Source organism: Amblyomma mixtum, chromosome 7 (genome assembly GCF_055824585.1).
Source record: "Amblyomma mixtum isolate Tamu chromosome 7, ASM5582458v1, whole genome shotgun sequence".
NCBI classification, from domain to species: domain Eukaryota; kingdom Metazoa; phylum Arthropoda; class Arachnida; order Ixodida; family Ixodidae; genus Amblyomma; species Amblyomma mixtum.
In genome coordinates, this window is record NC_143018.1 from 89,681,896 (window position 1) to 89,696,449 (window position 14,554).

At 49.8% G+C, this 14,554-nt stretch overlaps 1 protein-coding gene across 1 annotated transcript in view; it reads right to left on the reverse strand.

Annotated features, from left to right (window-relative positions):
- Positions 1 to 12,374: 12,374 nt before the first annotated feature.
- Positions 12,375 to 14,554, reverse strand: part of LOC149336792 (sodium-coupled monocarboxylate transporter 1-like) — a 44,645-nt gene continuing 42,465 nt past the window's right edge. The window contains exon 16 of the mRNA XM_089554235.1: positions 12,375 to 12,509. Within this exon, the coding sequence (XP_089410361.1) occupies positions 12,375 to 12,509 (135 nt within the window). The remainder of the gene's footprint in view (positions 12,510 to 14,554) is intronic.

Consider the following 14,554-nt stretch of genomic DNA (forward strand, 5'->3'; position numbering starts at 1 on the left):
TTTTGCGCATGCTAATTTCTTCAAATTCAGTTTTTGTCCCCGTTCAATAGAAGCCTGGAATTCTCTACCTGGGTCCACTCGTTCTTGTCCATTTCAAAATTTTGTAACTGCCGTTGAAGACGCATAAGAGCTGTGTATTCTTACCCTGTCGTTAACAGTTCCTTTCTTGTTTGATATTTCGTTCGTGATTTGAACTTTTTTGTAGTGCTCACTTTGTACATTTTGCTGCATTTTGTTACCTTGCATTGTGTGTTTTTTCCACTCCTGCCATAGCGCATATAATTGCGCTGCAGTATGCATAAATAAATAAATAAAGTAAATAACTAAAACAATGTGCCAGAGAAAACCGAGGGGTACCACTTTTGACGAGAGCAAAAACGTTATTGCGATAAAACGCAAGCCAACCGATGGTACCTCTGCAGCTATATTGGTTGTTGTAGTGGATTCTTAGTATATATGAACAAATTGCATTGATAAACTGGTTCCCGCTCAAAAATGCTTTCATCTAGAACTATTGGACATTATGACACGTGTAACCGGATATATCGTGCGCGACGTCCGCCGTTTTGTGTTGCTGCGCTTTCCGAAGGAACAAATTAGCGGGAAGGTCAAGACTAAGCACAGGCTTCCCCTGAGCTTGTACAGGGATTTCATACTTTCCACAAGTTTGCTCGATCGTAAGGCTCAGGAGCCGAGACAAGGAGGCCTTCGCGCATCATAGGCAAGACTGGGTTAGAGGGCGCCGCCGACGCTAGGGTGCCTCGATGCTTTCGCCTCCGCTTTGAGGGCGGGGGCATCCTTTACGCCACACCGCCGTTTTCTCCTCGCGACGGCATGTTGGCTCCCAATCACCGATCGCGTACTGCGCGCTGTGCTTGAGGTGTGCTTTCTGCGCTGTGGAATGGCTACTACAATCACGTGACTTAACTGGAAAGAGACAGCAGATAGTTTGTTTTGCTCGTAGCAGTAATAATCTGGCGGTTTCCAGTCTGTCCCCGTTCCCCGTTCTCCAGAAAGTCCCCGTTCTCCAGAAAATCCGCTGTCGGCGTTGTGAGCGAAATATCACGGATATGACTCTGGCAGGTGGGCCACATAGGTCACGTGACCTTGGGGCGCCATCACAACATGTCCTCTGGATATTGAAAAAACGGTCCACCGTGGCAGATTATAGCTAAATTAGTTATTGGTTTGGTTTATTGGTTTATTGGGGTTTAACGTGCCGAAGCAACTCAGGCTATGAGGGAGGCCGTAGTGAAGGGCTCCGGAAATATCGCCCACTGGGGGTTCTTTAACGTGCACTGACATCGCACAGCACACGGGCGTCCGGAATTTCGCATTCATCGAAATTCGCGCGCCGCAGCCGGGATCGAACCCGCGTCTTTCGGGTCAGCAGCCGAGCGCCGTAACCAGTGAGCCACCACTGCGGGTTAATAAATTAATTAATAGTCGCTCGAGAAGAGCAACCTCGGTCGCACAAGACCCATCACTTGAAACCCCTGCCATCGTAGGGCAGTGGGGCATAGCTTAACCGCTGCAGCACTGCACCAGGAGGGATATGAGGACTCCCAGGGCTCTATAAATGTAATGCAGAGAATTTATGCGTGATGCAGTCGCAACGACTGCATGGCAAACGAAAAGTGTCACGGGCTGTTGTACTCCACATCGCGCTGGTTGCACTGTAAACTTGCCGCAGTTATTTTGTTTTCCTTCGTATTCGTTTCACAAAGCATCCAGGTCCTCAATTCGCGTAGGATTATACTGCACTCGTTTTCCGAAAGTAAATACACTTTAGAAGGCCAGCTTACGGGTATATCTGCAGCACCACGAATGATCAGCTGCAAATAATAAATATATTTTCGCAGTTAACTTTTTATGCCGTTAGTTTCTTCAGTTTCTTTCCTTGGTAGCTAATTCAGCAACAAATCGTACGCACAGTTGGGTGTCCAACAAGTTAATCTTAATTAGAGGTAGGTTGATGATAGGATGCGATGGCGGCTTGCTGATTCGTAACTTACCAGTCGCGTTCCTCGTGGACAAACTAATTTTTCTGAAACACAATTTTTTTGAAAAGACGGATAATCAAGACAAGCAAAAACTTCGATGCGACTGATTAACTAAAAAAACTGACGAAACCAGTCCATCACCAAATCTTTCGTATACAGGTATCTCTCCCTCGGCATGATAAATTACCATTAGCATTTCGAGCCACCGTGGTGGCTCAGTTGCTGTGGCACTCGGCTGCTGGCACGAAAAGCACGGGTTCCATCCCGGCCGCGTCGGTCCTACTTCTGTGCAAGTGAAATTCTAGAGGCCCGTGTGCTGTGCGATGTCAGTGCACGTTAAAGAACCCCAGGTGGTCGAAATTTCCGGAGCCCTTCACTACGGCATCTCTCATAGCCTGAGTCGCTTTGGGACGTTAAACCCCAGACACCAACCAAGCCATTAACACTTCGATCCCATGCGGTTTAGAACTTAGCCATTCAGTGACTGTGGAAAAGAAAGCACTTGATCCGTATCGGTTAAGCATCGCTTCTTTGTCTGAGAGGATTTGGAATTCCTGCCGTCTCAGTTTTCGTACTGACGCGCCGTCGATCACGTAAAATCGCTCGCTTTCCCATGTGGCGAAAATATTCCAAGACCCAGCCTTCATCGATAAAGTTTAAGCTTAGTGAAAGAGAAGCCATTCCCAAGCCAAACTCAGAACCAACATCTAAGATGATATCACCAGCAGAGAACTTTTTGTCGCAGAAGCATTTAGCGCCGCATGTAGATGTGTCCACATTCCCGCTGTCGCACAAAGAACACCCAGAGGGGAAGCAATAAAGATCACCACCATCGCGCCCGTAAACGCCTGTAAACTGCGATTAACGCCGGCACCAACCAGACAAACTCGTCAACACCATCCTAGTTCTCTGACCCCTATATTCTCTAGAACAGACAATTACAGGTTTTCGTTCTTTCCACGCACAATAAGATTGGAATCATCTAGTTAAACCATTGTCCCATGAGTTTCAACCAATTATATATTGTGTTGTTCTTTTTTGAAGTGTTGCGTTTTTTTTTTGTGGCTTGATTGAATTGTTTAACTAGCTGATTCCTGCTTGGACTTAGTGTCCGGAGTATTTTGCAAATAAAATAAATAAATAAAAATTTTGTCCCAACAGAAAGCTTAGGAACGCACAAGCGCAAAAATTCGTACTGGCCGTGAATAACGTGAGACCGACAGGGACCCCCTCGTTCAAGCAGCGTAACCACGGAATTCTATGAAAGATAACCAGAACTCCAGGTTGCTCAATACTCCACTCGTCCACGGTCTTAACGCCTTAGGCTAAACTATCAAAGGGAAGTTGGACGTGCAAAGGGCTGCTTGCTCGCTTCCAACGGACCACCTGCCCCGGTTCGCCCAGAGTGATCCGTCATGATCACAAATCTCTCAACCCCACTGCTTCCAGCAAAACAAGGTAGAAAAACGCCTAATTCATGCCGGCAGGAAAACACGCCAGACGAATTTCACTGATGCTATGGTCTCTGTACGTCAAGCTAACTGTGGTATAGTCTCTGACAGGTAGTTACGCATTCCGTTTATATGTAAGTGACTGCGCATTTTTTTCTTCTAATGAGAAGTTCAGTGTCTACGATCGACTTCAATCTCTTTCGCATTTTATTGCCCTTGTTTTAGCATACGCCAAAGCGAGTCAGTATAGCGGTATACTTACTCGGCGGCGAACAAACTTTGCCAGCTATCAAGAATTTAAGCAAGTACCGACATTATCTTTTGCTTTTATGTTTTCCTCTTTCAAATTGTGAAATTACTTAGCGGTCGCAATGCGAACCGAGTGAGAAGAGACATGAATTAGTGCCGGCATAAAAAGAAATAAATATAAAATTGCCCATGTCGAGCCTCGTAGAGCACGACAGGCTTAGTGAGATGAGACAGATATTAGTTTGGGCAGAAAAAAAAAGAAATGAAAATTGAGTGCCCTACCCGCACCACCTGTTCGCAAAACTGCCTAGTGAAATGAGACAAATTTCTTTGGGCAGATGAAAAGGAAATAATAATAATGCTGCCCAGCAGTGAGGAGAGACATATATTAGAAAGGACGAGAAAAAGACAGCAGAAAAGTGTCCTGCCCGCACGCAGGGAGAAAGACAACAGGGTGGTGGAAGAGGAGCAAGAAAAAGAAAGCACGCAGCGACCGTGGAGGGAGGAAATCTTAATAGGCCGTTGTTATTGTAGGGACCATACCATGACGGCCTCACTGCTCGTGAATGCGCCGCGCGCCAGAGAGATGCAGTCGCTCCACTTAATAGAGGTAGCTGCTTCCTCTCCTATGAACTCTGTTGACAGCGGCAGCATTTTTCAGATGCTTGCCAGCCACCCCGCTGCGCCTTAGCATTAACGGTGTCGCTGTATGCCTCATTCATAAGGCAGGCTTAGGACCCACACGTGAGGTACGCAAAGCTTTATGCAATGCGCCTCGGATAGATGTGTCCTCTCCTGTTTACATGACCACGACGCAAGGGCTGTGCCTCATATTACACGCTTGCGGGACCAGTGTTCTTGGAGAGCCGCCAGCGATTATTATTTTTATATACATATACTGCAGCCCCTATGGGGCTATTGCAGGAGTGTGAGGAAGAAAAAAATAAAAAAAGAAAAGGCAGAGAGGGACAACATATTCAGAAGTGAACACCATTAAAATACAGAACAGCAATTCAACAGACTAATCACAGATTTGCAACAACATTGAAAAATAGGTTTGGTTTCAGGGAGCGTATATCACCGGGTAAAGAATTCCATCGTTCGATAACACGAGGAAAAAAAACTAAATTTGAACATATCAGTGCGCGCGTGAATGGGTGTTACGTTCAATGGGTGGTAGCTCCTTGTAGATGAAGATGCTGAAAAATGCAACTACTCAGACAATGAAGCAAAGCGGGATCAATTAACAATACCATGAAAATATTTTGAGCGCTCATTTTCGCGGCAGGTACAACGGTGGGAAAGGCCTATGGCAGGAAGAGTGGATGAAGGTGAAAAATTTCGGTCATACCGTCGGCAAATAAACCGTACTGCTTTCATTTGGACTGATTCCAGCTTACTGATATCGGACCGTTTATGAGGATTCCAGATTATTGACCCATACTCCAAAAGTGGACGAATTAAAGCTTTGTATGTTACCAGTTTAGTTTCTTGGGGGGCAACACAAAGTGTACGTTTTAGATAACCGAGCCTCCGCATTGCATTATTGGATTTTGTGTTAATATGCTTTGACCAGGACAAGTTAGAAGAAAAAAGAAGACCTAAATATTTGTACTCGGACACTTGATTCAAAGAGTCATCTTTGAATCAGTAGGTGTAAGAAGACCGTATTGTGCGATTACAGAATGACATGTATACAGATTTACGAAAGTTTATTTGCATTTGCCATGTTTCACACCATGAGCAGAATGACACGAATGACTGATTTAGTTGCGCGTGATCCTCAGGGGTGTTAATTGAACTGTATATCACACAATCGTCTGCATGCAACTGAATTATAGAAATAATATTTTCTGGCAAATCATTAATGTATAATAAGAATAAAAGCGGCCCGAGCACGGATCCTTGTGGTACACCGGATGATAGATTAAAATGAACAGGAATTGAAAGAAACATACTGCGTACGATTAGAAATAAAGCTTCATATCCAGTCTACTAGTAACGGGTTTTTGAGTATTGCATTACGTTTGCAAAGAAGTTTGCGGTGGAGTACGGTGTCGAAAGCTTTAGATAGGTCGATAAATAAAGCGTCGATTTGTGAGCCCGTGTCGAGGGAACTGGCAATGTCGTGGGTGAATTCTACAAGTTGTGAAATGGTACTGAGCCCGCGCCGAAACCCATGCTGAAATTTGCACAAGATATTGTTAGCTTCAAGAAATTCTGTGATGTGGTTATGAATAATATGTTCTAGTAATTTGCATGAGTGTGAAGTTAACGAAATGGGGCGATAGTTGCACAAGATTTGGGTGCTGCCAGCTTTAAACAGGGGAATAACTTTTGCAAGCTTCCAGGCTACGAGGACGGTTGCGGATGATAGCGATTTCTGGAAGATGGTAGTCAAATAGCGGCAGGTCCAAATAGAGTAACGATGCAGAAATACATTAGGGATATCATCAGGACCGTTACTTTTTTCACATTTATGTTCAGAATGAGGTTCAGAACACCTTCGACGCTTACTGAAATATCATCGACAGAACATTGAGAGTTGCTAGGAAAAGTAATCATTTCAAGGTTATCTCTTGTAAATACCGACTGAAAATATGTGTTGAAACTAGTAGCTATAGCTAACGATAACAGCGCAATTGCCTATTGTTGTTGCCAGCCTTTCTTGCTTAATAACCAACCCTGACGAAGAGGATATGACGCAGAGCAGAGTGGCATGTGCACAGGGATCTTACCGACGTTCCTTCGCCTCCTGTTCCTGGCGCTTCTGATCATCAATTTTGGACGTGTAACTAAGGCGCTACGTTAAAGATCTGCTTCCCTATTTCCGTATAGTAATAAGCACGTGTCTGGTATCTGTGGCCCTGCTGCTTCTCCAAGACTGCCTAGCTCAAAAGTTACGCACGCCCAACGTGCAGAGGTACAAGTGCGACCTCAACAGTGCCTGGAACTGTAACCATTAGTACCTCACAGTCAGACTAACCTCTCTCTAGCCCCTGTTCCCTTGCCCACACACAGACACGATGAGAGCGTTAACTAACACAAGATCGTAATACACGCTACACTCCCATGGCCTCAACTCGACAACGCTCTCATTATCTATAAAGCTGAAAGGAAAAGTAATCATATCACACTTAGGAATGTCCGCGCATTATCCTGGAAAAATTCGGATATACAGCTATCTCTGATGTAGGGGACCTGGTTTCTCGATGTTTACCTGTCTTAAACTGATGTCGCACCTAAATGGCTTACGCGTGTAGAGCAGTGTGATGTCTGCCTGCTCAATGAATTGGTTTTATCTCACGTTCTACTGCTGCAGATCAAGCACAGCTGCCCGGCGGGTCAATGCAGAGGTGAGCGGCTGACCGAACGTGCAGACTACGCTGCCCAGAGCACTCCGTGGCGCGCCCATCAAGGCATCTCCGGCGTTCGCAGCTTCGCAGTCGCGGAAAGGGAGCATGGTTCAAGTGGTGGACTATGCCACCTTTTCTCTACTGACGGGCGCCAGTCTGGGCGTGGGATGCTGCTTCTCCTTCCACAGGAAGAAGGCGACGCCGGGGAAGACCACGGACGAGCTCTTCCTCGGCAGCAAGTCGCTACAGACCCTTCCCCTGGCTGCGTCAGTGCTGGCCACCATTGGCCCCGCGACCGGAGTCGTCGGTGTACCGGCGCACATGTATGCGTACGGACTCCACCTCAGCTGGGTTCCCGTGATCAACGCGGCCTTGATTCCGTTTGCTGCCGGTGTCGTTGTTCCGGTCTTGTACCAGCGGAACATCACCTCAGTCTTTCAGGTTGGTGAAATTTGTATCATTCCTGGCGCAAGAGCAACAGCAAAATGTTTTATGCTAACATTCTCGCTGGCCCCCAAAATGGCACTTTGGCCTTTTGAAACTCAGAAAATTCTTTTTGTACATGCTTCACCGAAAACAATGCAAATGAAGTAAAATAATCGAAATATTTACAACAACGTGGATGACTGAACTCGTGAATGAACACGGGCAATATGAAAGAAGAAACTTGCTATTGAAGTACTTTCCATAGAGCTGAAAAAGGCATGAATGGCCATGCGTGTAGAGGGCTGCAAAAATAAAAAAAAGCAAATAGTACGGTGTCTCGCACGTGGTTCAGAGATTTTCAACCATTCTATGGTAGAAACGTTTCCTTTTCATAGTTCTTGACCCTGTACTTTGTTACTTTGTGCACTTAAAGCGACGTCATAGTATGTGTCAGCATGTGATCTTTCTTGCCATAGCTCTAAAAATACTTGCAAGATTTTCGCGCGTGGTAAGCACTTTCAGGCGCACCTGAAAAGTCGGATTTCAGCAGCTAGTAACGAAAGGTTTTCTGTCATGACAGGCAGCCTCACGTGGCTTCCAGCCGCTTGGTCCTATCTAGACTCGTCAGCCGCATCCTGATGGTTGATTTATGCCCGAATGTTACTTGCCGTTGCGCTTTCAGTGTTCTGATTCAGTTTACGGAAGTGTCATTTTCGACTGGAAGTGGGGTGTAAAGCTGCCATGTAAACTATCTCGCTGAAGATGATGGGGGGTGGTGGTGAGAACGTTTCTTTAGAAGGGACGGGAGGTATGTTTGGATCCGCCCGTAAGGGACCGATCCTCCCAAGGTTACGTGGAGGTCCCTAGTTTGGTACCCCATTGGCGGTGGCCGCCGCCCGGGCGCGCCCGACTAAGGCTTGTTGGGCCAGTAAGTCGTGGCAGCCGAGCAGGGTCGCCTCCCAGTCCTCTCTGGTTGGTTTGGGGATGGGGGGAATGGCCAGGTTGGAGGGGCAGGCACACACCATGTGATAGGTGTCCGAAGACATCGCACTGCAGTGCAGGCAGTTGCCGCTGAAGGAGGGGTCGAAATGTTTTAATGCTGCCGTGCACAGCAATGTATTGGTGAGAAGGCGGAGAAGGAGGCGCTCATCCGCCTTCTTCAGGCCTTTACATGGGCTAGGGTAAAGGCGATGACTATTTTGATAGCAGGTTGTAATATCTTTGAATGTACAGACCGCATTAAAATCGGGTTCCTGATCGGGTGGGGAGGAGAAAACAGCCCGGTGAGAGAGCGCGCGGGCGGCTGCGTCTGCTGCCTCGTTTCCTGCCAACCCCTGATGGGGTCCATATAAGGCAACGGTGTGCGGGGTCCGTATACCGTATGCAATTTTGGTAGATTCGATAGGCAAGGAGGGGAGTGCAGCCTTTTTTTCTTTATGCCGCAAGCCATCCTTACTTCATAATCCCCCGCGTTTGTTGGAGAACCGGCCAGCGGCCCACCTAGTCCCCCACCTATCCGAGGTTGGCCAGTGTGGCGTCTGGCCGTCTGTGTTTATCGATGTAGATTCCGAGTGCCCGTATTTCTTCACTTTCGCTCATGGGACCATTCTCGCGAGACAGAGATATTTTAGTTGTGCAGTTTTGTGAGGGGCGAAGGTGTGCAAATTTCGATTTTTGAGGGGAACATTGAAGATCGTAGCGGCGGGCGTAGCGGTCTACTATCGTCGCCGCTGCTTGCAGGCTGGTTTCAATGTCCCTCTGCTGCCCTGCGTGGCCCACAGAGTGATATCATCGGCGTACAGGGCGTGCTGCACGCCGGCTACACCACTCAGCTGGGCCGGCAGGTGCATCATGGCCAGATTGAAAATCAGCGGGGATAGTACCACGTCTTGGGGGGTTCCCCGCGTGCCGAGTAGATAAGGACCACGCTCTATCTTGGATTCGGATGAAGGCTTGACGATACATTAAAAATTGACTTATGTATCGAAATGCGCTGAGGCCACCGTCGGTTTGGCTTAGGTTAGTGAGTATGATCTCGTATGTTACATTGTCTAATGCCCCTTTAAGATCCAAGGCGAGTACTACCCGGTCATTATGAGGGCATTCGAGGGGGTGGAGGACCTCCCGATTAAGTTGCTGGAGGACATCCTGTGCGGATCTGTGTGGGCGGAATCCGAACATGGTGTTCGCGAAGACATGTTTGTGTTCAAGATATGCAGATAACCGATCCCGCGTCATCGCCCCCATTAGTTTGCCCACACAGGGGGTGAGAGAGATGGGGCGGAGGTTATCTGTGTCAATTGGTTTCCTGCTGTAGAAATAAATGTGACCAGAGCCGTTTTCCAGTCGATTGGCAGGGGGGTGCCCCCGCGCCAAATTCTATTCATGTATTCGAGGAGGGACTGGTATGGCAAGTCGGGCAGGTTCATCAAAAGCTTGGCGGTTACCTTATCCCTTCCTGGCGCAGTGCCCCGTTGCATTTTGCCAAGAGCCGCCCGCAGATCATGGAGCTGGAAAGGTTGATCCAGCTTCGTGTTCTCTTTGCCTGCATAAGGGCACGCAGATCCACGGGGGACTTGGGCTGTACACAAATACTGGTCCCGAAGATTCTGTGCCAGTTGAGTCGTGTTGCCAGTGAAAGCGTGCATGGCTCGCTGGAAATGTTTTTGTGTTTCGGTTCGTGATTGGGTTGGGTCGATTAGGGCTCGAAAGAGACGCCACGTGTTTCAGTTGGACATTTGTCGCGCTGCCGTGTTGCATCTATCCGCCCAGTTGGAGTCGGCGAGTTGGGCCGCGTACTCTCCCGCTTTCTGGGTAAGCTCGGAAATTCAAGCTTTAAGCTTTATATTGTTATTCTGGCGTCGCCAACGATGGACGAGGCTGTGATGGGCTTCCCAGAGGTGTAGAAGGTGGTTATCCACGTCCGTGACCGCCTCTCAGAGCTGTATGTGTGTTTCATGCGAGGAAAGGTGTGTCAGCAGCTTCTGGGACCATGCTGGGTAGCCTTGCTTGGAAATGGGTGTATTATCAAGTGAGCGAAAATTTGGCCCGAATTCCGTCCAATGTAGGATACGAGCTTGTGTTCTGGGACGCTTGAGGGGCCGTGTGGTTAGTGTAGTGTTAAGGATGCAGTGGTCGCTACCGAGGGTCTCCTCGGTGTTGAGCCAGTCTGCGTGTCGTATGTTGCGAGTGAAGGCTAAGTCCGGACACGTATCCCGTGTCACGGAGTTTCGTAGCCGTGTTGGATGGACGGGGTCCGTGTGGAGGGTGAAGCCCAACGTGGACGCAAGATCCGCCAGCTTACGTCCGCTCGACTCCTTGCGATACCGGAGCGAACTCTGCGGGATCCTGCAGACAGGAACTCTTCTCTGTCCTGCCATAGCAAAACACTTCGATCCGAACACAGATGGGCGCTGCCCGCACTGTGGAAAGATCTGCGATATCTTTCACATGGTGTGGGCATGTACTCGAAATCCTCACCTTCCCCCTTCCCCCACCCCCACCCGAGAGGCATGGGAGACTGCCCTCCTCAACTGCTCCACGCTGGAGTCTCAAAGGGCTCTAGTAAAGCGGGCGCGAGACGGCGCCTCGTCGTGCGGTGTCCCGGACTAAGGATACCGACCATGTAGCAGGGTTTCTTGACCCTCAAACTCTCTTTGTAAATTAAAGTTTTTCACCACCACCACCACCCACAGCTGACTGGGAGCATTAAAGTCGCCCACAGTCAGCAGGAGATCGCGACCCGCTACTCTTAACTCGCGGCTAAAGAAGTCTGCAAAAGTCACTCGCTTGAGTTTGGGAGAGCAGTAAACGTTGAGTACATGCAACGGCGGGTCCCTGCGGCGGAGTGGTAGGATACTCATCATTGCATTGGAATACTCGATCTAGAGGTCGAGATCCATTAAGTTGACTGTGTAGGCTTTGTGAACGAGAAGACAAGACGTGGGATCGAGTTGGAACTTCGTGTGATTTAAAAGTGTGGCGCCGTGGCCTGGCTCCTGGAGGGCAACCACCGCTGATAGGGACTCGAATGTTTCAAGGTAGAGGCGGAAATTGGCCCGCTTAGTGCGGTCTTTCAAACCCCTACAGTTCCATTATGTTATGGAAGTTGACATGGCCGAATTGGAGATGTCGGAACTCCTTTGATTAAGGTGTCTCGCGATAATTTAAGATTTTAATGGGGAGGTGGAGGGATTGGATGCCCCAGAGCCAGCTACTTGAGCCATCAAGGGGGGTAATGACGGAAGGAGCGGAGCAGCTGTCCTCATTCTTTGAATCAATAATCAGACGGTTGAATTTTGAAGGACGGGATATGTCCCTAGTGGGCCCCGTCCGACGGAGTAGGCGGGGTTGTCCGAGATGTGTTTTGAGACCACCGTTGGGACTACAGATTTGACCTTGGTGATGATCTGGTTCATGGCACTCCTCCATAGCGGAGATGGCTGTGACGAGGGCAGGCGAGAGCTCCGCGTCGCTCTCCATTGCGTGCGAGTTCTGCGGGCTCGGAGCGGCTGACGCAAATTTTGACTCCAAATTTTGAATTTTGTTGAGCAAAAGCTCAGTCTGTGCCCGGAGCACGTCGATCTGTTTTCTGTATTCCGCGTCGAGTGCGGAGGCGGTAACTGGGGAGGAGGGGAGATGGGAGGAGGAGGAAGCGATATCAGCCCAGCTGCTCACCTGTTGTTTGCCGTGTTGAGGCGCTGATGCCCGGGCGCCGGCTGCGCCATTTATCTTGAGGACCGAGAAATGGCCAGCGTCACTGCCGCTGAGCGGTGGTGGTGGGGGCGCAGTCTTCTTCCCGGGCGGTGACTTCACCGACGATGAAGAAGGTGACGTTTTGTGGCCGGTGCCGTGAGCACCACGCGGCATTCCGCCACCGACACCTGAATTCAGATGACTTGGCTGCTTTTCAGGTCGCTGGTTTCCTGGGAGCTCTGGGCTTCTATCCTTGGCGCCGCGCGCCTTGAGCTGCTGGAATTTTCCCGTGCAGTCACGGGAGTTCTAAGCGTGGGCTTGCCCACAGACTGCACAGGAGAGAGAGAGAGAGAGAAAAACTTTATTTACACAGGAATTCGGGGCACGCCCCAGGGACCCCGCACGACCCCACTGCACTCAAGTGTTTACGTTCCTAAGGTCCGTAACACTGGCAGCCCGGCCGGAGTGCATTCATGCGGTGTCTTGACCCCGTCGATGGTCGGCACCGTTTTGCCACACAGGCCACACTTTTCATCCGGGCAGGGGCATGTGTCCGCTCGGTGGCCCACAGTGCCGCACTGCACGTAGGCCGGGATCTTTTTCTTACTGGCACGGACAAGGGTGAATTCTGAGTTATAATGGACGTATCGTGGCCCCGCTTTGCCCACGAAAGTGAGCACCACGCCGTCTGAGTGACTAAGCTTGCGGATATCGGCAAGCTCTCCACCACGCCATTGGATCTTGTTTTAGAGGGACACACTGGTCTCGTGTTTGGCCACGGTGATGACGCCGCGGCACACATCACCAGTGAGTTTCAACTGGCCGTACATGGAGAGCCGGCCCTTCGATGTTGTTAGTTCGAAGTCCCGCAGAAGCTTGTCCGTGACGTGCGGCTCTCGGGTGCCTGCCACGATCAGGTTTTGTTCCCATGTGGGGAGTAGGCTGTGCGATGCTGCGGCCTTGACGCCTAGGTAGGCCGCGAACGCTGCTCCCAGCTGGCCATGTTGATAGACATCCTTGAGAGCGACGGTAACTGGGGCTTCAGGATGATGAAGATGTCTTCGGGATGAAGCCGCGGTAGAGGCTTTGGTTTCCAAGAGGGTCCGGTTTTACATTGGGGCCCACCGTGAAGCGCTTCAGCGCGCGCAGCAGCGTTGTGCCGTGCTGCGCGGCCTGCCTACGTGGCGTCCGCTTTCTTGGAGGTGGCGTCCCGCTTGCGGAAGCGGCGTTCCACTAGCTTGACTAGCTTCAAGTTCTTAATGGGCGCAGAGTCCGGGCTATCAGGTGGCGCTGGATTTGCTGGAACCTCGGACCAGGCCACGGCATCCGGGTCGTAGCCACGTTGCAGGTTTGGAGAAGCCATTTGGCCGAAGGTGGGCGACTCACTAACGGCCGGGCGCCGGGCGCCGGCGTAGGCGTTAAGCCTAGCGCCGCCGCCACGATACCCAAGTGAATATCGGCCCTAAAGGGCCTAAATGTTGCCCCTCCTGCGTGCGAGTGGTATTCACAGGTAGCTGTCGATTTCGCGAAGACAGACGCGGCTGTGTTGATGGGGTTCTGGTCGAAATTCCGTGGCTCCAGCCAAAAGTTGACGGAGCCGATCCGCTGCACGTCCTCTCGCTCAACGCGCTCACAGCACCCCCCTTTGAAGCGGAGACGCTACCACAAAGATGATGGAGCAGCCCCAATATCATCACCGTATCATGTAACCAAACCATCAAGCTTATGAACACAGTGAGATATTGGGCCAGTTGTTTGGCATCTGAAGGGTGTTTCAAAGACGACTATGTAATTTAGAAAAAGGGTTTTTGAGGTAAAACTGTCCTTCATGCGCGATCATTAGCTCGGCAGTGCCGGATGTTAGAAAACGGGTCTAGAGTGACAATTATCAGACGAATTGACCAGTAGCTGTTAACCAAGTAACGTTTGGTTGGTTCATGGGGTTTAACGTCCCAAAGCGACTCAGGCTATGAGAGATGTCAGTAAAGTTCACAGGTTCTCTACCTTGCACCAGAGGTGCCCCGCCAGAGACGGTTTGTTCACTTGGAGACTGAAGCTCGATCTTCGCACCAGAGGTGCCCCGTCAGAGACGGTCTTGCGATGAGCTGACACCCAGGGATCAAGGGAAACTTAAAGATTTATATAGAGATATTTACAGCATATATGCAAGTTTAGGCACTCGAGACGGCAAAGAGATACACAACACCAAAAAGGTGGAACTGGCTAACACTAGGGGAGGCCCCCACTCGGCGTAGCCGAAGATGCGTAGCATCTCACCTTAGCGCAGAACCCCGCTTCCAGCTCCGGCGCCCAGTTTTAACGCCCTAAAGGCCCGGCCCACATTCCGTAGCTTCCAATCATGTTGCGGTCTTAA